The 25,791-nt window shown below is 40.7% G+C and overlaps 1 protein-coding gene across 1 annotated transcript in view; it reads right to left on the reverse strand.

Annotated features, from left to right (window-relative positions):
• Window positions 1-18,144: 18,144 nt before the first annotated feature.
• The window catches only part of LOC121194291 (ATP-binding cassette sub-family C member 4-like), a 33,291-nt gene continuing 25,644 nt past the window's right edge, over window positions 18,145-25,791 (reverse strand). Inside the window, exons 27-31 of the mRNA XM_041057077.1 lie at window positions 23,391-23,480; window positions 22,759-22,931; window positions 22,087-22,192; window positions 20,571-20,705; window positions 18,145-19,124 (exon numbers count right to left, since the gene is read on the reverse strand). Coding sequence (XP_040913011.1) covers window positions 19,047-19,124; window positions 20,571-20,705; window positions 22,087-22,192; window positions 22,759-22,931; window positions 23,391-23,480 — 582 coding nt within the window. The 3' untranslated portion in view covers window positions 18,145-19,046. The remainder of the gene's footprint in view (window positions 19,125-20,570; window positions 20,706-22,086; window positions 22,193-22,758; window positions 22,932-23,390; window positions 23,481-25,791) is intronic.

Below are 25,791 nucleotides of genomic sequence, written 5' to 3' on the forward strand. Positions count from 1 at the left end.
CTCCTAAAAACAATATTTAGTCTAAACTATTAAGTTTTATTGAGTTATCCTAAAAATCTTTCAAATACAGCAGCATTTGTGTGAGTAAAATTTTGATGTTCATGTGTTATTTCTGTCTTTGACTTGCTTACAGGACAAAAGTTCTATTAAAAAAATGATCACACCATTGCCGTTGGCTGGTTATTATTATCCAAGTATATAATTATCTGTCAATTCAGAGTGTGTGTTTGCATTTGTATGACACAATCACAATCCTGCATCTTTTCCTGTCATGTATTATGCGTGCAGCCGTGCTCTTCTCTATCACTTGTAACAATGAAAGAGTCTTTGTGCGTCTACTCATCAGTATGTCAAAGAAACAGCCTTGGTGAGTGTGACCTCTATCAAATGGGAAAATTGTGAGGATGCATTGGAACTCTATGGTTCCCATGGCCTGAGCACCTTCTGACAGAGGCTCTCTAACACAGCCTGAAAAGAGAAATCAATCTTATTTGGGGAGATTAAGTGACCAAGATAATAACCATGTAATTCAGAGGAGAAAAAAAAGTCCTACTTATCAAAAGAGTGAAATAACCAAGTTCCTGCAGATGGCTCATTGTTGTAGTTGAATGTCACATCTCTCGAGGTGAGTCCTTTATAGCAGTGTTGTCTTACATGCCTCAGGGACAAAACATGTGTCCATTCCAGCAGCCGGAGTATGAGTTCATTTTGCAGACACAGAACGCAGGGAAAGATTAGTGATATTTGCACTGCATTTTGTATCCGAACGCGTGGGTGTATGTGTGTGTGTGTGTGAATATGCGTGTTTTCTTTCTCCTTAGCCCTGGCTTGAATGACAATATGATCAATGTGAGGGTAAGTGTCCTGTCAGCACGTCCTGTTCGGTGTGTGTGTGGGGGGCTTGACGGTGACTGTCTCAGGTGATCTCATTATTTGATGGACACAGCAGTGGAGAGGCTGCATTCATACTAGCCTCTCTCATGTTGCCCACTTAATCAGGCCATTACTCATGCAGAGCAGTGGAGGCACTTATAGGAAATATTGATCATATTTTGACGGAGTATTCTCCCCTCGCCATAATCAGCAATGCATTACTGCCACGACGCTGATCCCGTGCACACAGCACACACGACAACATCATTAGATGCCACTGCGGAGGGGTTACACTTATCAGCATTCCAAAGCAGGCAGCCTGTGTTTGTGTGTTAAGATGTTTGCCTAATGATTTTAACTAATCTGTTTACTTCCAATGTTTATCTAAACAGCCTGTGAGGGGAGGGATAGTAACGCAAGGAACATAGCTTTTCAAAATCAAAGACTTCAAAGCACTAATCGCCTGCGTGAAGATTAATGAATTACTCTTACTGATGCTCCTCTCAGTTTTTCACTCATGCAGTTTTTTTTTTCTTTTTCTTTTTTTTTTATGTTTGGCTAAAGTCAATACCTATGCAGAGCTACACTCTGAATAGATAGCTAGAACCCAAAGGCCAGGACCCCGCAAGAGTCATATCATCATCCCATGGGACATTTGCTAAAGATGCTGTGACACGCCTAAAGAGCAAAGCTCCAGCAGGGGCCCCGAGGGCTGTTTGCATTTGGCAGCACAAGCCAAAAGTATCTTCTCTGTCCAAATTAAGCCTTGCCAAGGGTCAAGTGAAATCAATATGTTAATCCATAAATTGTCCTGTGTGATAATTACTAAGAGGAGCAGTAATTACAAAAGACATTAATTTACTTCTTAGATTTTGTGCCAGGGGAAGAGTTTCACCCAGCCTTAATTCATCTGGAGGCAAACAATTCACAGAGGAAGCGTCCTTTTTTTTTTAAAAAGCAGTGGTCGATTCTTTTAAGGAACAGTAGGTGCACACAAGCTCTCGGTCAAAGCACTTTTGGATATGCTAAGGGATTGTTTGAAGGTTTTCGAACCCCTGTGTAGTCAACTCCAGGGTTCTTACTTTGGTCAGTGATGACAAAGGTTTCACAAAATACACACTTTTGTTCCCTGTGACAATGTGTCGTGGACATTAGCATAATAATAATATAAGAAATCTATATGGGCTATTAAGGGATAAAACCTTGATGTCCTTGGTTAAAGACACATGGAGCGCCATACAAATACCACACTACTTTAATAGGGCAACAACCTGTATACATTTTGATCTTTTTTCTCCCTAGTCACTTTGAGGCATGGCACAAACATCGTACAGGCATTCTTCTCTAAACCCCAGGTTGCAGCTGGTCTGCCACTTGCTGTGCACTGTCAAGTGCAAGAAATGAGTCTCTTTTATCAGGATGGAGCAAATCTGGGCTAATATGTCTGGTAGAGAGTGTCCCAGGGAGCCTCGCTCTCCCATTCTTTGGCCATTCTTTCCACTTTTCTCCTCTCCTGCACTTGGGATAATTGCAGTTTAATTGGGTGACAAGAAATGAAAACTGTGTCCACATTATCTAGGAGTATCTCTTTTTCCTCCAGCCTGCCATCAATTCAAAGAAGCCCATTTATCAGCACAGGGAAGCTGATGCTTGGTCAGCGGAGGAGAAGCTTTGAGCACCAGTTAGCAAAATGAAGAGAGAAAGGAGCCGGGAGCAATGGGAGGGGGCTTGACAGTTAAGAAAAATGCTCTTTGTATCTTATGGTAACCGTACATTCATCTTCAAGATGCATATCATTTTAGCACTCTAAATCAATAAAAATACAATAATATTATTCTAAAGAATTCTTTCATCCAGAAAAGAAAAAAAAAACGATCAGTTCTCCAACTGAAATTAAACAATAGTTTTCAGCTTTGAATGCTTGAGTTTAATTATCCAGAAACATTTCACAAAACCTACAACACATCACATCACTTCAGCAATCCAGACAAAACGTGCTTAAGAATACCGGTACGTCTCGCAGATTTGTGGCTTGGATGTGCTTCATAGCCAGCTTCATTCATTTCCTCAGCATTCTTAAATTCTGCATGGCAAGGTTATAAACATTGAGTCATACTCAGGCTAGCCATAGCTCACCCTTTTTGTTTGAGCTGTACTCAACCTTAAAAGCCTCTTTCAGGATGCATGAATGCACTTCATTTTCTCTCTGAGAACTTTGCTCTGATAGCTGAAAAAGGGAAGGTTGTTTAGAGAAGGAAGGAGAGACAATGAGGGGAAAATGAAAGCTTTCAGATTCCATTATGAGCATTGCCCTCTACTCTTTTCAGCTGTTTATACTGTACATTTTCTTCACAATAATTCCTTTTTGCCTTAATATGCTTGCCAGTCGCTCAGGCACAATTCTAAATGGACCTTGCATCAGGGTTATGGTAATACAGTAAATACAACAAAAATAATGGAGAGGCATTTTGAGGGAGGATCAGGGTAAAGATAGCAGATCAGAAAACGGCTTCATTAGTACTTTGCTAGCCTCTGCACAGAAGTAGATGAAAGAAAAGAGACCTTGCCAGTGCACTATACCTATTCAGTCTCAGGTGCATTGGCTTTGTGTAGCACCTAAGCATGAAAATCTGTTGTACAATGACCGAGCTGGAGTGCCTTCCCTTCCACTCTGAATGCAACAGGGGACCTTCCCTCAACACAATATGTTTGAAGGTTACAAGATATATTGTCTGCTCTTCGGAGCATGTGCATGTGTGTGCGGGAATATGTGTGCATGTCCATATGTGTGTAGGCATGGGTTGCACATAGGAGGTAGACAAAATAATGCAATCAATGTTTAAAAAAAAAAAAAAAAAAAAAAAAAAAAAAGGTCATATACTGTAATAGAAACTTGCTGGCCGTGTATAAAACTAAAGCAACATCTTTCCTAACATTCTCACTTTGCAGGTACATACACCTGCTTTAAAACTGCTTGAGCCTGAAGGAAACTAAATGGCAAACGTTGCTACAAAGTTGGGTCATATTAGCATGAATGCCAGTTTGCATAATTTGTCCAAACCCAAGAACATCCACATTGGTTTTGTAATGACCCCCAGACTCTCCTCTTCATATATTTTATGATTAAGCAATTTTTGCAATGTACATGTCATGCACTATTCTGTATTTTATTTTGTAATTTTGCAATTACAAAGGAAATTTCTTGGAGACTGGCTGAAGACATGTTCAAGATCTACAGGGCACAATTCAAAGGAACACAATAATAATTTATTTCAACTTCAGACTTCAAACCAAGCGATAAGATCAAGTTGTCTAAGATCTACTGGGGGGGTGAAAGGGGCGAGTGTTTTGCTGATTCAGCCAGCCATAGATAATCAAATACAGACTGACACAAATGGTAATGTCTCTTGCTTACTCTGTTGTGACCAATTGCAGAAACAGTGTAACATCTATGATTATTTCCATGACGTTTTGATGAATATTAATTACTTTTTCTTGGTTATGATTGTAACAATGGGATGATAGCGGTAGAACTGATACCTGTTCCAGAATCAGGGCTAGACAGGAATATGGCTGTGGTGAATGGTTGCCACATTCATCCAGGCAGTGTTAATCATTTTTACGCAGGGCAGCAGTATAAAATTGCTAAAGGAGAATTGCTTCAGCCCGGTCAGTGCAGGGAGCAGTTTGTCTAATCAGAGTGCAAATAAGGTTTGATCACTGTCCAGCGTAATCTGGCCCACAAGCAGCATTTACAGCACTAAATCAAGCGTTGGGGAAGCTGCAGGTGCTGCCTCACAGACAGACCTCCCCCTGGGGGCCCTGTGCTGGGGAATAAACAGCAAATAAATGGCAGTGCTGGGAGAGCGATGAGCTGATTAACTCACTGCAGGGCAGTTTCTCATTATCCCGTTAACCCAGACGGAGACCTACCCAATCTTACACCCTGTCTCACCTACAGTAGGGTGCTGTCCTGCGCAAGCCAGGCTGACATTGTCTGGGTTATACTTTCAGTGAGATAGTGTGTACAGATGATGTATTAAAAAAAAAAAAAAAGAAAATGTGTGTGTGTGTGTGTGTTGTTTGCATGTGAATGTGACTGTGCACACCACTGTGTGTGTGTGTGTGTGTGTGTGTGTGTGTGTGTGTACTGTGTGGTCCATCTCTGGGGAGACTGCTAATGTGTCAGCTCCATGGCTCATTTCTTTCAATTACAGCGGCTGGACTAGGAGAGCCCACCAGTGGTCCACTGACAGCTCCATATGGGTCCCATCACTGCTTATCACGGGCCACTCGTGGATAATTCATTTACCCTTCATTGAATATGATATATTACCATCAACAAAAGCAGTTATATATCACACAATTTGCACATTGTTTGTTAAGCACAGGTTATCGTGACAGTCATTTTAGATGCGAAATGATTCCATTCAAACAGAAGTGGGATTATTTATCTGAGCCACAGAAGACCCTTTTGTAAAAACGTGGTAAAAATAGGATTAATGGTATTCTGAAATAATGGCTTTCCAGTATAAAGTTTACTTTTCCTAAGTGAAAACTTAATAAATAAAGGAGCTATGCTGAAATAAAGAAAAGTCACTTTCTGACTGTCTCTGGCGCTCAAGAGAAAAATGTGAATTTTCTATTGTAAAATGTTGATTTAGCATGTCACCTGAATATAAAGCATCCACTGACATACTTTGAAATGAGCTGCACTGTTTTCCATTGTGCCTCCCCCTGTGGTTTCGAAGCGAATTAATTAACATGATACAGAAATAGGTAGAATGCAAATGTTGGAGCCCTCACTTTATGCCTGGGTATCCTTTTGTGCCCCTTTATTGTACCAAATTATTTAATTGGGTCTCTCTGATTGTGCACAGACACAGGAAGGAACACAGGCCATTGTTAGCTTCCATACAAGCCACAATACGGTATCAAATTCAATTCCCATCAAAACGGCAGGCTGCTGTAGAGCCCACAGCGGCCCTGGAGATTAATGAAGATCTGCATCAAGGCAAAGCGCTGGTCTGAGATGGGAGATTTCTCCCAAATAAAAGACCCCTTCACCAAGAACAAAGGGGGCCCTGAAAAGCAACGGGATGTTCTGAGAGGATGAAATAAATCAAAACAAAGACAAGAGTTTGGAGTGGGGAGGGGGAAAGCTCTGAAATAAACCAATTTCTTTTCTTGTCATTTGATTTATTCCAATTCAGTCAAAGTTGTTGAAAAACTCAGTGCTAGCCTGATGTCAAATACTAACATCTTAATATTAATTGATTCTATAATCTATTCTATATTTAAATCTTGTACAAATTACACAAAAAAGGGAATTATGTCATAAAATATTTTAGAGCACAATCTTCTCTCCAAAATCATACTTCAGTTTTAAATGGCCCTGTAAGTTGGTAAGAAAAATATGTTACTCCCTGCCATAACAAAAACACAACAAACAAGTCATGGTTCACCTTGATTGCTGTGAGTTCATCAAAGCGTGAGGGACTAACAGTGGAGTGAAAGCAGTGACTGACAGGGTCTGAAGTGAATTAATACACAGCCTTTCTCTGTTTTGTTCTTTCAAATAACAGAGGAGAGACACACTTCAACTGTATTCAAAGTGTGTGAATGGATTTCTTCTCTTCACTCGCTTTGTATAAACTGCAACAACTGGATGACTTGTTCTCTGAATGCAGTGTGTCGACAGGTGGGCCTCTTTCACTCAACTTAGCACAACACTTGTTTTGTTTTTTGCCTGACAGATTTGCAGGCTCCATGTTGAACTCTCATCATCTTTTTGAGCTGTTTGATAACCACAAATAGGCAACATTATTCATGAAATAGATAGTCTGTTCTCATTTATTAACACAATCTGATGTTTTATCTGCTGCATATGATTTCAAAGCACTTTTAAGCATTTAGTCAATGTTTGTTTTGTTTTTTGTTTTTGTTTTTTTTAACTTGAATTCATGAAATATATGTTTGCTCTAATAACTGATGCAGCATTACAGTGACACATTTGGTGTCAGTATTCCAAAAGAGAGGAAGATTTTAAGTTTTTGGTCAGCGCCACCTTAACACAGCACTGCACTCTTTCACATTCAGCACATGGTGTGTCCCAGCCCGCCATATTACTTCATTTCCCCCGATTCATAGATGCTGCTCGCTGGACCAGAACATTCCAGCTGCCACCTCAACATCTCATTATTTTTTTGAAATATCAAGCTTGTATCTTCTTGATAAATAATTCGCAGTAGTATAATGTATCAGACTAAAACATATTTTGAGGGGGGCATGGAGGTTAAAGTGCCATCTCACCTTTTTAATTTTTTTTCGCCCTGAAGACAGAGATTTCCATATATAGAGTGACCATGGTTTGTGTTCAACATGAGCAATCGGGATGAAGCGCACGGCGACACATATTGCTGTCAGAGATTGGAAATGAGGCCTGCTAACCTGTAGGCAGCCTCCCCAGACCAATCAGCTTTACACATTGCCAATGCATTTGCCGCCTCTAAACAGAATTGTGACTGTGAAGTTTTTATCGGAGTAGTTGACAAACATTACTCTTTAATGCAGTTTTGTAGAAATGCATTCTTATCCCTCTTGGAAGGCATTTATCTACTTGAATCCTGCAAAATGGTTGCCACAGGGAAGGATTTCTTTTAATAGACTACAATAGGCTCAGTATGGGACACATTCTGATTTTTGTGATAGATAGGGGCCCCAGCCATATATTCATGGGAAATTGTTTATCTTCAAGCGAAAGGAGAGAAAGGGCATTCTACAATAGCATTTCAACTTTCATCTGAAATGATTCTTTTCACTCATATAAATTGTTCTGTAGAATTTCAGACAGGTGCTTTTCATAAAAAATATCAATCTGCAAAAGGGGTTGTCACAAAACATGAATAGAAGCCACCCTGATAGAAGAAGAGGAATATATATATATATGTGAGTGTGTGTGTGTGTGTGTGTGTGTGTGTGTGTGTGTGTGTGTGTGTGTGTGTGTGTGTGTGTGTGTGTATGTGTGTATGTATGTGTATATATGTGTGTATAAATATATATACATAATATAATATAATATATAGAAATATATATGCATGTAAACACACACACACACACATATATTAAATGGACACATCATCTGAGAAGCCAAACAGCTTAGTTGGAAAACACAGCAGAAAAAAAGTCCTCGGTGGGAGGCAAATGTCCCACGGCGTCTGCTATTCAGACGTAACTACATTGTGCTGCGGTGCTGTCTCTCAGGCCTTCGTGCGGTTCAGGCTTTTTTTTTCTTGTGAGGTCCTTGTGATGCTTGGGCAGGGCCTTTCCCTGGCCTGTCTCTGTAACAGAAGCCAGCAACCAGGCGACACAAAGTGAGAGCAGGGCCTGAAGACGGGGGGGCCTTGTGCACTCTTAACGCCACTCTCAGGAAGCAGGGACAATAAATCAATAGACTGTCCCTCTCCAGTAGGGGCCAAATGTAAACAAATTGAAAAGGATGGAGAACAAAACAGATTGGCGAGTGAAACAGACATACTCAATAGGGGTACTGCCGCAAATGAAATGCCTTTGTGGTTGTTTCCCTTCCAGCCTTCACTATGATGTGTGCCATTCTCAGCAACCTGACATGTGATAGCAAGTGTAACCAACTTCAAATTTTGACTAAAAAAAACAACAGGCGCAAAGGGTCTTGCAAAATTCAGTATTTTTAACTTCTAGCATTATTACTTGCTTTAAAATTAACACCTGCAATGCGATGAGATGCATTCATCGTAGCAGGTAGTCTAATTTGTCGGCGCACTTCTTCTCAGAGACCTGTGCTGATGAGCCACAACAACATCTTACACCGTATAACATACAGCGCTCAAGGGCACGAGCACAGAACCTCTGTGCATGTCAGAGCTGCATGCCACAAGTTAAATTAATGAATCTTTAAAAGGTTTAGGTTTTTTTAATGAGAGAATCTGTTGTAGCTTTTTATCAAACCTCTTCATATTTCACTGAGGTGGAATGGTGCACCACATTTGCGAGGCAAGAACTAATGCTATATAAATCTCAAGTAATAAGCAGGCCCTGGGGACATCATCTAAATGAAGATTTTACACCAATTTAAACCTGCCTGCAATTTGATTCCTGCCTTAAGTGCATTTGTTTAACAGGTGCTGGAGATGCAAGCGTTTCTCTCCAAAGTGTCGCTATGTCTCCTTATTAATTTCTGGATTGCAAGTGGGCGGGGGAGTATGAGGAGAAAGGGGAGTTGACAAACACTAATCAAAGGTTCAGAGTGGGCTGATTTTACCATAGAACCAATGTACTTTCGCTTCATTTGCAAACTAATGATTTTAAACCCCCACAATCTGTTTGAGGTCAGCTCCTGTGTATTTTGGATACGCTTGGCTATTAGCATCACTGAAAGCTTCAGATGTGTCAAGCCTGCTCCCCCTCCAGTGATAGTCACCTACTTTAATTTCCCTGCAGGCCTCGGAGGGGGATGAATTCAACTAAAATCACAAGCTGTTTTGTTGGCAATCCTTTGTGGCCTATAATGAATCTAATGAATATAAAGAGAGGAGAAGGGAGGGGGGGGGGAAAGGGATAGAGGCGAATACATTTCAACCACGCTGTGTTGCTTTTACTTGACGATTTGTGACCCTCAACAATGGGACAATGGCGAGTGTTTTTGTACCCTTAATTTGCCTTTGTGTTTCAGCTTCATCTCTTTCACCGCCAAGCATTGAAAGTTGTCAGTTGAAGAATAACTGCTGACTCCACGGTCTGTCACACAAAGGCGGGGGGGTTTAAGATGAATCCCTAACTATCGGCCAGCCAGAGGAGCAGAAAGGGAAAGGGGCTCAAGGACAACAACAGGCAAGTCAAAGGTAGAATTAGCCGGGCTTCCCAAACAGGCCTGAAGCACTTCCTCTCTCTTCCCAACAAAAACTGCACTTCCACTTCTTAAAAGCTGCTGAACATTTGGATTCGCCTCAGAGAGGTGTTTGCCACATGAATTGAAGTTACTCATCTGATAAGAGCAGAGGGTAGCAAAGGTAGAGGGCCCAGTGGAGTTGTTAAAGCTGCCATCAGTTGGCAGGAGCATATTAACAGCCTTGTTGTTCCCAAGTCCGACCCTCATTCACATAAGGACTCAAAGTTAGAGAGACGCAGCTCAAAATGACCACAGCTAAATTAATGACATACTAAACATTTCGGCGCAATTAACTTTTAAGTGCTGCAGTGTGCGCTGGGTGGATGATAAAAAAGTTCTGTGTCACTGGTTCATGCCGGTATGCTCCCCAGTCCCTGTAATGATTTCTATTCATAAACATGCAGTGTGCTATCCTCCACCTGGCAGCTGCCTCTGTGCATATGAGATTACTATTATGCATCTTCCAATCCCAAGGATAAACATCTCTCCACTTTTGAAGTTTGCAAGCATGCAAGGCATATTTTAGTGCCATACGACTTAAGCATCCCTTCAGGTATCACTTGCAATCTTTCCTCATTCTATATACATTGTTCAACTTTAATGGGTATCTAATTTGTGTTATCAGCTTACAGGGCAGTAAGTAATAATTTGCATGGCTGCCCTAAGCAAATATGCTGCCATAAGCATCCCATAGTATAGACACTAGAATGGATTAACCTCCATATTGGCTATGCCCCAATGGTCAATGCTTTTTTAGAAATAAGTAGAACAGATAGTTTAGTTTGGTGGCAATCGTGCTGTAAAAAACTGTCTGGATTTACCACAACCCCCCCCACCTAGATTCAGATGCTACACTGGATAAAAGCCTCAAACCCACAGCCAGAGTGAAATGACATTTGTGGATCTGTATTTACAGCAACGTCAGTGATGGTTAACATCCCTTACTGGAACAAACATAATAATACAAGTTTATGCTTGATGCTTTTTCTCTCTCTGGTGGCATACTGTATGTACTAGTATAAGTGGCCTCTTGTCGTCCTGTAAATCCAGCCACCCCTAACCTTGCTCACTGTAAGAATGACTGAATGTAGTATTATTTTATCTTATTACCTGTGGGCCTTTTTTTCATAAGTATCCTGGAATTCTCAAACCATGTTTTTTTTTTTTTTTTGCCCGGCTCTTGCATCAGCAGTGATAAGCCTGAGCAGGGTGAAGGTCAGCATGAATTCGGGTGAGGATATCATTGTTGTTCATTTCAGCAGATTCACTACTAACAGTCCTTAATACACAGAGACTAGCTCAGAAAAGCCCACTGACTTTATCCGAGAGTTCTGACAAGGTCTCGCTAGTCCCTCATGTAGATGACAGCTCTCTCAGTGTCTAATGGATTTCAAATGCCATTTGCACTCCGTGACCTAAATCCCGTATCAATACAAGTGAGAGTAAGCTCAGCAGTCCAGAGCCCCAAGTAAATTAACATATGAAACGAATTAGCCTGCACATGTGCTCTGTGTGTTCACAGGGGATCTACAGGGTAAACAGGGATACATCCAGGAGAGTAGCTTGATATTCTACTGGCTTGCATCAGGCATGTGTGTTACGCTTGTTAGCTTAGTAGACAGTTAATTGCCATGGTGGGTGGTTAGAGTGCTAGGAGCCTGATCTTAGGAATATGTCATATTTGTTAATCGGACATGCAGATGCAAATAATGTGTGACAGACTGTGACCAACACTACCGGAACATAAATACTGTTAACTTCAGAAATGTTCTTGGCTCAGAAATATTACTGCATAAAGGCTATAAAGACAACCCACTGTTTATCTATTTATTTATTTTGTTTAGCTATTTCTGTTCATGGGCCAATATGACAAAAGGAGTGTGATAACAAAAAAAAATCCTACTGAAATAGTAGCATGCCAGATTATGCATTGTTGAGGGTTCTGTGTACTACAATCCCACGCTAGTTGGGAATTGTTGGCCTGATTACATTTGTCGGTGCTAAGAATTCATGTAATCCAAGTGAAATCTGAACTGTGTACACCATGAATGGAAGGGAACACTCGGGTTGCACAACCTAATTCATATTCCTAGAAGGATTTGTAATTTGCAAAACATATCAGATATCTGACAGGAGGGCACAGCCTCTTTAAAACTATGCTATTCAAACTTGCATATGCAGTTTGAAAAGCTCGTCCATAAAGATTGATTAAAGTTGTAAAGATTTTGCATCAAAAGGGGCTCTGATTAAAGCTATCCGCCACAGAGATGCTACTCTTTTGCGTCAGTCCTGTAATCTCCCTCACTGGGTGAAATTGTTGTTAATGCAGAAATAATATCAATGCAAACTATATTAATAACAACGGTGAGAGAAGGTGGAGAAATGTCACTTAATCAATGAAAACAAATCATGTACACCATGCTATGATTATCTGGAAAGTGTGAATATTAATGTCTCGGTCTAAATCAATGTTGGGGTTGCATGTATTGCCTCCTGTGTTTACTCATAGTTAAGACATTTCTTTCCTTTTTATTTATGCTGCAACCCTGAGAGCGATCAGTGAAATAATAAATAGAGATATGATACCAGCTATTCAACAACAGTAACAAAACACTAGCGATTGTGTTATTGTTAACTATAAAGATGAGATGTTCAAATTTCAATTAACTTTGGTTTGTATTTGCTGATATTAATTAAGAGGGCTTGCATAAGGACACAAAAGAGATAGATTTATTGTCTCAGATTATTCTCATGAAAGTAGCATTAGTATGTAGGACAACGCTACCTAATTAACTGGTATGGGAGGCAAGGACATTACACTGGAAACCTTTTGATTTGTGGGAGGTAATAACATTGGGCAAGAAACAGATTCTTTATTTCATTATTTGATAAGAATGCCTTTAATGAAAATATCAGCCCAGGAGCAACACTAGTCAACATCACTACTTTGGTGTTTAAAAAAAAAACTTGCTTCAAGGAGTATTGTTGCAGTCAGCGAATTACCTCATGACTACAGTTCATTAAATAAAATGTGAAACACACCTGGTGGGCTAATGGAGGTCAGATGTATAAGCAGCAGCATGAGAGCGAGGTGATGTGGCAATCAAAGACAAAGCAGCATCTAGTGTCTCTCTGACAGGGTAATGAAATGCCTGCTGCTAAGTGTTTGTGTAGTGAGGTTCAGCTCCGTCACAGCGAAGCTTCTCCTGTAGTCTGGAGTCAGCGATGTGACAGTGTTGTATCAGTGTCACCGAAAGCAATCATAACATTCCTTTCCTCCGAGTCTCGGGCTTGTTTGAAATTCCCTTGGCAGCAGAATGCTTTAGGGGGTCAAACACACCAAATCTCAGAACAATAATGGGCCAACTATCAGTTACATCTCTCACCTGTAATCATTGGCTGGCATTAAAAGCATCTTTTTTTCTGTTCTGCATACTTGACTGTGAATGCTTTTGAAATGAGTATAATGTAATCTGTGCCGCAGATATCTTCTGCTTTTGTGCATCTATCCAAGCAGTGAATGGTTAGGCCTATCAGTTACTCTCTGGAGGTGATGTATACGCTCTTTAGAACAATAATACAAACAGATGAAAGCTATAATATGCTGCTCATTCCTACTCTCATTTTTCAGGGTTATTTTGTTTTCTTTTGGAAAAAAACATTTTAGGTGCCCGCCAACTTTTTTTTCCTAGAGAAAAGAGGTGTAAGCTCATCTTTGAATCAAACTTAAGAAATGACATTTTCCAAAGTGTTCTGGCAGCAACCTCAACAGTTGTTAGAAAGATGTTAGCCACTAAAACTTAGCCAAGAATAGAAACTATTTTGTTTTCAATAGTATGTGCTATGAAATATGAAACTGGCAGAAAATGTATGTAAACTGAACCAAGTGCACAATTTGTACGGCTTTGCTTCTTATCTTTTTACAAATCAACCTAATCAATGAAGTGATGGTACAAACACACACGTGTAACATCAGAAATCCGTATTAAAGTAACTGACGGGAGTCATCAGACATAAAATTTCCATTACGAGGCATATCATTTTGACATTATCTTTGAGATATAAAAGTTTTTATTCTTTGACCGCGATGTGTGTCAGATTATCCACCTGGCTGTCTATCTGTATTACCCTTTCATTTTCACACTGACAGTTTGAAGAATAAAGACACAGGGTTTAAATACATCTTCCCACTGAACAGACATTCTTCACCAGATGTGCAACAGATACTGTCAGTCTAATCTTTGAAAGCAACAGCATCAACTTTACTGTGTATTTATTGAAAAAAAAAGAAGAATAAGCTTCATAGATTATGATTTAAAATCAGCTTTGACGTTAAGTTTAACTCTCTTTTCCAAACTTTCTTTTAATTCTTACATTTTGTAGAGAGACAGAATCATGTCCTCTAAATTAAATCAGAGAGGTGTGACTTTGTTCAGGAAAAAAAAGAAAATCTATAAAATGATCGAACTACAAAGTTTAGAACAGATATGTACTAAGCAGAGAAAGACGATGTTTGACTAATTATAGTGGGACATGAAATGGGCCAGTTGGAATACTCTGTCCCACTTTATCAGGCATCTCCAGCATTGTCCATAGGGAGTTAACTTTTAGGCTGTTTACTGGCTCAAAGGCCAGGCATGCATCTGAAGCCACATAAGCAAGATAATGTATCCCAGGCTACAAAAGCAGGCAAATCACTGTGCATTAAGACTGGACACACAATAGACAACAATGGCTTGCATAAACACTATTTAGAACTATTCACATGGCATTGAAGAGATGGGCGTCGACTCACTATTGCTGCAAAGCCGGCACATTGTGCGGAGGTGAAAAGAAGTCTAATGAACAGGAAGCCTTATTTGAGAGAGCTGACAGTAACCATACAACAGCCGCATTGTGCGCTTGCCACCAACCCTGTGGGTCTCTACATTAGGAGAAATGATGAGAAAGTAACCCGAAAAGACACAGTGGGCCCTTGGACCCACGTAAATGCAACCAGACAATAATGGGGGACACAAGCTGTCCCCACCTTTACCCAAAGCTGCACGTTTACATGCACAGAACATCAACCGCTCTCATGGCCAAGGATAAAAGCCCCCTGGCCAGATGGAACTTTGAAGTACATTTGGGTTAGTTTACCACCAAAGACTGCAATTTTAGTGCAGCAGCAGTTAAAATATATGTCATACATTTTAAATTATATCAAACTGCAGAGGGAAAGTTAGAAACTCTTGAGTGTGCTGCACCAGGCCTCCTCCTCCTCCTCACTCACACTCACACACACACACACACACATACACATTCACACTCACTCTCACATTATGCCCCCTGCCTCAAGCTTCATCAATCTCCCACAAAGGCATGACATCACCAATAAGCATAGCCTTTTATAGCTTTAAGCAATAAGCCTTATTTACTGATGAGATAAGCCCTCTGCTATTGTCTAGCCCTCCACTTTGCTTCTTTCTCTCGCAGTTGAAGAATCAAACGGCACTTTTGGAAGGTGACAGAGCATGCCCGGGATTTAAGGCTAAAGCATGCAAAGAGGTTTCCTACTTGGTGGCTTTTCAAAGGGCCACATTAGCCAGTTTGGTTCAAAGTAGCAGAGACAGGTACAATTTTAAAAAAATCCAGGCTTCTTTGGGACCACTTGCTCTGTTTCTTTCAGTTTTCTTTTCCCTAAATAAACGTGTTTTGTTTTTTTCATTTGAGCAGCTCTTTTATTCTGTGTAAGCAATGTGTGTATAAAATACTTGCTAAATCTGTCTAAAATTAGCTACTGAATTTCAAATATACTCACACTCAACAAACCACAGCCTGGAGCGTTCACAAAGCATCATCCATTACATGTGTGACCTATAATTATTGTTTGTAGCAGAATAAGTTGGCCAGTCCATAAGGCCAGGCTGGGGTGGTCACTAAACTGCTGAGGCACCGTGATACAGTGTGGCTTATTAAACCTCACGTGTGCAGGCTGGCAGGAACTACTCACAGTTAATGTTTGTGTTTGTTTATGATACTACACCAAAGAGGAACTACTAATTATAAGTTGGAAATCAACATTTGGTACTTCTCATTTTTCCACTTTCACAAAGTCTGTCACAGGGGAAAAACTAGGTCTAACTAGGTTGTTGCGTCGATCTAGAAAATATAGCATCAACAAATTCCAAATTGAGCGCCTATTTTTAACAAGATAAAAAGCCATTTTCTTACACACTACATCCAGTGTCACCACATGTATCTTAAAAACTTGCCATTTGTTGTTTGTTTTCCGTAGCTCTACACAGAGTCATGTCAGGCCTTGGGAACTTGTCAGATATTCAGTTTGTAGTCACTTTAGAAAGGCTGAGCGCAGAATCTCTGGGGAATCACCCCAGTCTCCCCATCTCCCCCACCCCATGTCACCAGCCAGGAACAAAGCTGCCATAGTCAATTCTCCTAATTTCACTGCAGCCTGTCGAAATCCTGTTCTCCTTTTCTCCTTCTCTTCAACAAGTACTTTATGCTGGGATCAGTCAGGTCTGAGTCGCCCACAAAAACCTGAGGCTCCCGCTTCATCGTCTTTCAGCACCGAGTTTGACACTCCCCAACTCCCTGCCATTCAGACGCCTGCACCATGCAATTTGTTTCCATTTGTCAAACAGCAGTATCCATCACAAAAGAAAATGCTGGCACAACAGAAAGTTTGTGAAAAACATTGTCTCCTCAACCAAAAATGGCCCTGAGACTACTTATTTATTGGCCTATAACAAAACAACCTTAAACAATTTTCACCACTTTCAGTTGTTACAGATACTTGTTACATTATTCTTCTCTCAACTGACAATAAAACATCTTTAGCTGAATAGAGCATGTATCTCATCCTCAAATCAGCACCAGCGTATCACTTTTCTCTTAAAGTGTGGATGCTACAGCTTGAATTCATCATTTCATTCACTGCCTCCACATTGTGCTGACTCTTATTTTGTGTTTTATTTCTTTGGGATTAAACTTCATTGTGTGGCCAGCCAGGTTTCTCACACATTATTTTATTAAAGCTATATCAGCACTATGTTGACAGCATTGCTATTCGCACACCTATTCAGATATGTCTTAAAATGGCAGTATTATTGGGAAACGTAGGAAGGTATCTGGTTAATAATACTTATTGTGTAAACTTTGTTGTCACCATTCTTGTGCTGGCTGTTATCAAGGGGAGAGCAGAGAGGATATATGCTGACTCTGATGTAGATAGTGCCATGAGTATTCCTATTGTGGCAGCTGCCGTGTGGTGCAGTCCCTGATAGGGTTTCGGATGCTGTCAATGCTGTGTCAGGTGCATTAGCACCTCAGAGACCCATGATGCTCCAGCTGCTATGTGCCTGTGTCTCCCCGGGCCCTGGCCGCCAGCCTGACACCCGACACAAAGTAATCACAGATCACAGCGTTTAATCACTGAAACAAGCACTCCAGAGGACCCCACTGTCAATATCCCACTCTCTCATTATCTGTTTGGATTGCACATCCACACTGTCAGATAAACAGAGTGGAAAATTAAGATTAAAAATATGGTAATTTCATTTCAGGCAGCAGGCTTCTCTCACTGGCCCATTATGCTATTGATTACCTCTGAATTCAATTTCTCTTTTCAATGTAAACTTTAATCTATTCGCAAGCCAACAATTCAACTCCCAAGGGGCTATTTGAGAGTAAGTAACCATTTAATATGACGCTGGCTGAAGATTCACTGGCTTTAATGAATTGTGTAAATCACTCAGCTTTTAAAGGAACTGATGTCCCGCAGTTCACGACCCAAATCTGGGCCTGGTTAAATACTGCCTTTTATACCGAGCTAAGTATTTACTGACAGCCATCTCTGAATGTGTAATCACCTGCTCTGCTCTTGTCTACATAAAGGCGAATTAAACAGCTCTTTTCTAATTGAAAAAAATTACATTGTAATTAGGATTTAATCGTCATATTGCGCTCCCAATGTGTCAAAATAATGGAGCAAATAGCTGCACCACTTTACCACCCGAGAAACAAAATGTAAAAATCACTTGACTCAACACAATAATCACCAGGTTGTTTCCTTAACCACTTACCAATTTGTACCATCGTGGTCAACACCAGTTGTAATCACTGACCTAGGGCAAACACACCATTCAGACAACTGAATATACGATGAGCAATAGCGGGAGGAAATGGTTAATGAGTCAGTGTAATAGGAGAAAACAATGTTTTAAGAGTAAAATGAAGACAGTACTGAAACATTAGAAATACAGTTTTATTATATGTAATTTGAATTTCATCTGCTGTAAATTATAAGTGACCATTTGTATCACTTATATATGACTAAACAACCACAAAGTGCAAACTCACTGAAATATAAACTTTTATATTAACTCAACTAGTGTAAAAGATAAATACGCATACACAAAGATATAGAAAACAATGTGTAAATAAATACACAGCTATAAATAGTCATACTAAATTTCAAGTTATTGCCAAAGTAAAAAGTTCTACATATTCAACAGCACATTTATAAAAAGAGCAAAGAGGGAAAGTTGATTTTACACTGGAGTAAAATCTTCAGTTTGCAGTTCATCTGCAATTAACTTAAAGCTTCTGTCCCATGTTCCTTGGTGTTCGTCAGTATCACTGCCATTAAATGACATGTTCCATTTCAACTTATCTGTTCTTTCCTGACAAGAGCTGAGGTAGACATAAAACCACTATGGTCAAAGTGCAGAACGACTATTCAATAAAAACAGTGCACTTACAAAGAATCAATAGTCTGATTAAGGCACAATAATTGCTGAAAATATTGGTGTCTCCTCTCAGTTTCTCCTCATCTTGTCAAGCATTTTCCAAATAATAAAAAGACCTTAGTCCTGCAAAACAATGTCTGCTTTAAAAGAATAATTAAAGACACCAACAATTTATTGCACCAGGATACAGACACCCAATACCTGCACTCTTTTTCTGCACCAGTGCAGGATTGAAGCTACCCAAGAGGCCAGAACACACATACATAAACATAGCGGGGTGTAATCAATAAACAGCCATGCAGTAATATGCCGTCAATAAAGGCACAGCCTGCCTCAGACACTTGCCTCTTTTCCATTACAGACCAAAGGACTATGACAGTCAAATGCAGCACATATGACTCTATGGAAGTCTAAACACATTTTAATGCACAGTAAAGGAACTAAGAATATGTGGTAAAGGATTTGGTCAGTGACGGCCACAGCGACTCTCCAAACTGTCAAAGAGACGTCTCAAAGATGACACAGATGTCCTTGGCACAGCGCACATCTGTCACTCGCTTTTTGTTCATGTAAACCTGGAAGTGTATCAGGGACGCAGTGTTACAGAATACAAGCACACAGTCCAATCTAAGCTACGATCTGTTAAGGTGTGTTTTATGACAGATCCGGTCGGGGTCGGGTGAAGGGATTTGTCACCCATCGAGTCATGCAAAAGTGGCTTATTTAGCCTTATAAACAACTGTGACATTCAAGGGGGGGGGGGGTATCAGAGATAATCACTGAAATTATTTGTTTTATTTGAGTTAATTTTCTCCAACAGTGACTTCAAAGCTGAGCTGTGTGATTGTGTTTGAAAAATTGCCTTGGTAGATATCAGTGTTTGCTTTAAGTGTCTACAAAAATACTTGATTCATTTACACAAAGAGGCTCTGACAGCAACAGAAAGTTTGTGGAAAAGAGGCGAAACATGTTAAAAAAAAAAAAAAAAACAGGTTGGAAACAGCTCTACAGATACACTGTCTACTCTGAGATTCTCTTTCAACATGGACAAAGGAGCTGGGGGTTGATATCAGATTATTGAATGTATTTAAACCTTGACTGACAACTATAGAAACTTGACACACAACATGTGGACCATCTCAGTATTTAATAAGTGGTGCTAGACAGTTATGGATGCTGCAGTAATCTGATCTAAGGAGAGCACCCTACAATAAAGAAAGGAAAACGTAAGGGCTCGAACAATGTCACTACCAATCCGCCAGTGTGCAGGGTAAGACGATACCAAATAATACCACAGTGTGCTGAGTCTTTGAAATCAGTATTTTACTCATTTCACTCCTCTGGCTGAGAAGATACAGTTCTGCTGATAAATTTGTACGAGGGACAGAGAGAAAATGAAATGATGCCTACTTTTTCTTATTTCACAAAGACCTGTTTGAAGTTGCAATACGGTATCTGTAGTCCCAGACAGATGCACATAAAATGGAATTGAACAATGAATAGCCGGCTCTTATCTGTTAAGTGTCTGAAGGGGAAATACATCACAAATGAATTTCACAGGGAAAAAATATGGACATTCTCTATTACAGTAATCCCCATAGAAAGTTTATCCCAAATCGCGATGAAGTTAAACCCAATATTTCAAAATAGATATGGTGCAAAGAAAGCTGCTTTTCTAGAATCATCTCTAAAATGATCTCAACATTACATTATGAGGGGAAAAAAAGATTATACAGAGAGTTTCTGCGATGAAATCAGAGGATGTGAATCTACAAAGGGACAATTTCTCTCATGAAATTAATGTTATGGTGTCGCAATGCTCCAAGTAGGCACTTTAAATTAAAATGGTAATCAAGTGTCTTTGCATTGTCAGGGTTATGCGCATCTTCTGCTGCCTAACTGTATTATTTTGGAGGTGAGCAATGAAGTCTGGAGTTTAAGGGAGAGTCTGGGATTAGTGTGCCACGACTGGACTCTATTTAGTGACAGCCCCGTCCTGGGACAACTGTGGGTGTGGTTACCTGTTTGGCTGTGTGCAGCAGTGAGGTGGCCTCAGCTCTGCCTGTCTGTTGGACCATCTGGTAAAAAAGCCCATCCTGGTTCTGGAGCAGCACATATGGCTCGTCATACTCTTGGATCCTGCCAGCATCCAGAACCTGCAATCACACATACAATGGTGGGTGTGTGCTTTGTGTGAGACACTGCCTGTATACTTTGCTTCAGAGAAAACAGACATTTCAGCTGTTTCACTGCTGAGTGATGCATGCAGACAGCACAAGATGAATGGGGAAACAGTAGTTCTCTGCGCCTCTGAACCATCCATTTTACGTGACTCATGCAACAGCAAACACCAGTGACTGTTTCTGCTCAACGGGGCCACGGACAATGAGCGTAACCTGTTAGCAGTGTGAAAGTCGACTCCGCTGACTCTGACAGACTGAAGATCAGTGATTTAACCATGTATTTATCCCGGCATTTCAGCGGCTCAGGGGTGGTCCTCAGTCAAATCCAACAATCACACCTTTAAGACACTCTAGAAAATTACCATCATTTCTATGTCATCACATACTATGTAAACCACACAAAGAATAGTGCCAATTCAAGCAGTTCGGAAAAAGACTACAATTATATCACAGACAAATTTTAACAAGCTCGATCCCCTTACAGCGGTAATGAGAAGTTTGTTATCGCTAAAGCACAGTTTCAGGGAGTGTTTAGTATGAAAGGGAGACTTCTGCAGCTGCTGTCATAATCGACAGTTCAGGAGCAGGATACTAGGAGATAAAGTTTGTCTCTTGGAAAAAAAAAAAACATTCTGTGTCTAAATATGGCACAGCTTAAGATTTGGACAAGGCAATTCAGGTGCGTCCCAATTTAGTTCTCCCGGGGTGCGTGACAATCTGGGGGCATTTAACACGAGTGTAGGTGTGAAACAGTCCCCGCTGTGTGATATTTGACTTTTCTCAGCAACCCTCTCAGTGACCGAGCAGCCACCAGGTCGTGCCCTGTCCTCCACAGATGCTTAACAAATGCTGCCACAAATGGCACTAATTGGCACCTCTGCAGGCAGTAGCAGGAAAGGGCCAAAGATCAAGTGGCACAAGCACAGGCTCAATGAGAAGCAATGCTGTGAGGGAGAAATCAGCCCAGCTGTTGAAAAATAGGGCAAGTGAATTAAAACTCTGTAAACACTGTGTAGTGAGCCTGTGACAATTATAAAAAAAAGAAGTGTTTATAAGCTCTGAATCTCAGGTGTGTTTAATGTGCAGTGGTATAAGTGAATACAAGCCACATGTTTTTGCAGGCTGTTTTACATTACACCACAATTGCTGTTTGTCATAGTTGATGAGAAAGACAGTTTCTTAAAGTTTGTGAAGGGATAACACAAAACATTAGGAGGCAGTTTATTTTTTGTATAAAACCTGTTTTCTGTCTGTTATTATTAAAAAGTTTCCCAATAACTGAAATACCAAAGGAGAGTGGACTCATTTCATAATACAGGCTGAAGTGCTGAACAATGGAAATTTCCTTACTTACCAGTATTCTGTCACAGTCAATGATAGTGTTGAGCCTGTGAGCAATGGTTAGAACTGTGCACTCTTGAAACTTGTCCCGGATAGTCTGCTGGATGAGGCTGTCAGTTCTAAAGGAGAAGGGAACACAACACCTCAGCACAAAAAACTCTCTTCCTATAGACCCTTGGGCAGGGATTTTACTCAAAACACAACAATGGCTCATCAGCAGCGAGCTAGGTGCAGTAATAGGCATAAAAACAAAGGGTATGACAGGTCTGTAATTTTATAAAGATAGATTCAGTTTATTCTGACTTATGAGTTTTGCCTAATATGACTTATAATAACTATTTCTGATTAAATTCCATTAATAACCATATTTTGCTTTTTCAAAAGTCATACTAATAGTGTAATAGTTTAATGTAGGTGTTGCAACAGAATTTATTAGCTATGTACTATGTAGATGTTCTGATCAATCTGTCATTGAGGGGCTTTCTGGGCAGGACAGTAAGCCCACTGTAATTGGTCTGCTCTACCATATCACACCATTAACAATAATTTAAAATAAATAACTCAATTCAGATAAGAACAGCCATCTCGAGTCGCACTACTTTACAGCAAACAAGCTACATGTGGAATAGACTCTTCTTACACTGATGTAAAATGTTTTTTCTTATAGACTCAAGTGTCCCCTGACCTTGGGTCCACATTGGCGGTGGCCTCATCAATAATGAGGATGCGGTTTTTGCGGAGAATGGCCCTGGCCAGACACACCAGCTGCCTCTGGCCCACACTGAAGTTTGAGCCTGACTCAGTCAGCACCGTCTCCAGCTTATTGGGCAGCTCCTCTACCACGGCCTTCATCTGCACCTGTGGAGAGGGAGAGCAGAGCCCCAACCCTTCATTACTCCTGCATAAAGGCTTCCTGTGGGGATGTCTTTAAAGAGCCATCCAAACACACCCATTAACCGCCTGGCACAATGCAGGGCCAGGTCCACTGATGACCTTGGCCAGTGCTCTCTTGTGGCCAGCCTCTAGCTTTAATCCAGGCCACCAAACCCATTCAGAGGCAGGACCAGGAGCTGAAGCCCTTCACTGTGGGGGGAGCCTTCATCCTGGTTGGCCTGACTGCCCAAACACATCTCCCCCAGCACTTTCAATGGTTCCCAGTTACAAGCCGCACATTGAGCTGGGCCCCATGGCCCTAATGGGATTTCCCCCCATGACTTGTGGCGAGCAGGGAGGCTGAATGGCAGCATTGTACAGGGGGACAGAGGGATCCCCCCCTGGGCTGGCGAGGGGGAATCATTCAGAGCCACGCTGGAGTACCTCTTGGAGTGCATTCCACAGGTCCTCATCTGTGTGCTGCCTGAAAGGGTCCAGATTCTTCCTCATGGTGCCCGTGAAGAGAACTGGGTCCTGTGGATAAATGGATATAGAAAGAGAAGGCCGTGGCCAGTTAAGATAATGACAAGGGGGAAGATGTATGAAAGGGTTAAGACAGGCTTTATAGAGCGCCGCTAGGCAATGTGTGAGGGGAAGATGTTCACAAAGGGCTTGCTACACTCAGGAGCTCTATTCAATGCTCTGAGCAACTATTCTTCAGTAAGTTGATCTTTTTACTTGGAAAACCAGAGCTTGTGCACTGGTGTTGGTGGAGAATAGCTGTGCGAGGTTGTCTGAATATATGACACAAGAAGTGCCATCTAGTCATGTTAGAACACAAAGAATTTCATTCAGTAGCTTTATTAGAAATAATCATCTCAAAATGTCTGCTGAAATGCACCTGTCAATAGGGGTTACCACATCAGTTGACTACTCTCGTGAAAAGCCAGCCTCAGATCTCAGACAGCTAGGATTTCTAAGATGTGTATTTATGGTGAGCCACACACCTGTATCAAGGTTCAGCGGCACAGCCATCTTTAAGCGAGTGAATAAAGCTCTTTATTACAGTGCAGAGAAAAGAACCCGCAAGTCTGCAGGCATTGTTCCAAAATGCCACTCTGTTTGTGGTGAACCTGATAAACAGGAGCAAGGCGGCATCTCCCCGTGTCAGGTCAGATATGTATTCATAACTCTTTCTCCAACGTTGAAGTGATTTACTGAACACTTACTAGGACACTCTCCGGTCTTTCTAAAGAGAACATCTTGCCTCTCATGGCGCATAGGTGTAGTAGATAAGGTTTTCATATGGCATCATTTTCGCATTGTTTTATCAGTGAACAAATACAGCTGGACTTCCCTTTGAAACATAACACAGAATTTATGACACTTAAATGGTTATAATGACCTTTTGAAAAAAAATGTAATGAGATGTCACAGGGATAGAGGTGACGCAGAGCAGCAAGCAACTCTCCATAACAAAAACTGATAGGCCTCCATTGTATCCTCATCACAGGCAAGGCAATGTGATAACTCCAGCTTACTCAAGATATGAATCTGACCTCAAATCAAGATAGGAAATGTTCACCTGGCAACTGTGAGATTAGACCAGGAGTAAAAGTAAAGTACACAATGAGTCTAAAAGGCTCAGTGTCCTACATTGAGATTACAGAACTACTAGTCTGAGTGTGACTCACTATCCACACCTCCATCTCTGCTCTCTTACAGGTCAGCTCAAAGCCAGAGCTGTGACAGCAATACAGTGCAAAAGTGCAGCATGCATTCATGTGTGTAAGAACACAAATGTACACAGCGTACACGCACAGTGCACACACGTCAAATACAAAATCATGTCTCAACAAACATTCATGAAGGTCGGAGGACTCAGGACTAACTGCTCAATTTCCATCCAGAAAAAAAAAAAAAAACAAACTACAGCTTTTAGGACTTCATCCCTGCTACCTGTGTCTCAGAAAATGTTCCACCTCTTTACTTCCAATGAGCTTTTCCCTCTGTCACCAAAATACCGCCTTGTCATTAAGCCAGCTGAAGTCCCAATTCAAACTAGTTTTGTGACACACTTTAATTGAGGATTCAGTGTTAGGTCGGAAAAACTGCTTTCAAGCACAGCTTTCCATGGACCGATTATGTGCTCCACCAATTCTAAGCCCTCTGTTTGCTACAGAATTCATTTTTAGTAAGTCATTCCTGAGAATTCAATAGAAAATGAAATGGATCCTTTTTTTAATGCCATATGCTAATAAAAGCTTATCATAATCAAATCTGTGGCTGGCAAATAATGAAACTCCTCACTGACAATGTATAGTATACATACCACACTCAAAATTCCACGAGAAAGTAAAGCAGCTGGCAATTCATATCAAGATTTTTTTCCATTTGAAAGGCTGACTGAATATCACTTTATCTCTGACGTCTGGCAGGAGAATGAAAGGCTTTCAGATGAACTTGTATAAATGCAAGATACTTCGCTCTATGTAAGTTTGTAAAACTAAGAGCACAGTACAGAGAAACTCTACTCCTCTGAATGCTGGTTAGACTTCATGTCATGAAAATGCCATCCAGTATGTGATACAGATGGGCGTGCAGTTAAAGTTCTGACTCGTAACCTGCCACTTTGTGCACGTCTCTCCCTCTAGGTGAGACAGAGAAAGTAAACAAAATCACATCAAACGCACATCACATCCATCTCAAACTAGTTTGGACTGGGAAGTAAAACTTTATCTGAAGTAGTAGCAATGCCAGGAACCTATCAAATCCACAGAAAAGCATTAATGAAACTGTTTTTGGGCATCTTGGCTTCACCCTAGAAATGTTTGAGACTTGGGCT

Source organism: Toxotes jaculatrix, chromosome 15 (assembly GCF_017976425.1).
Source record: "Toxotes jaculatrix isolate fToxJac2 chromosome 15, fToxJac2.pri, whole genome shotgun sequence".
NCBI lineage: Eukaryota > Metazoa > Chordata > Actinopteri > Toxotidae > Toxotes > Toxotes jaculatrix.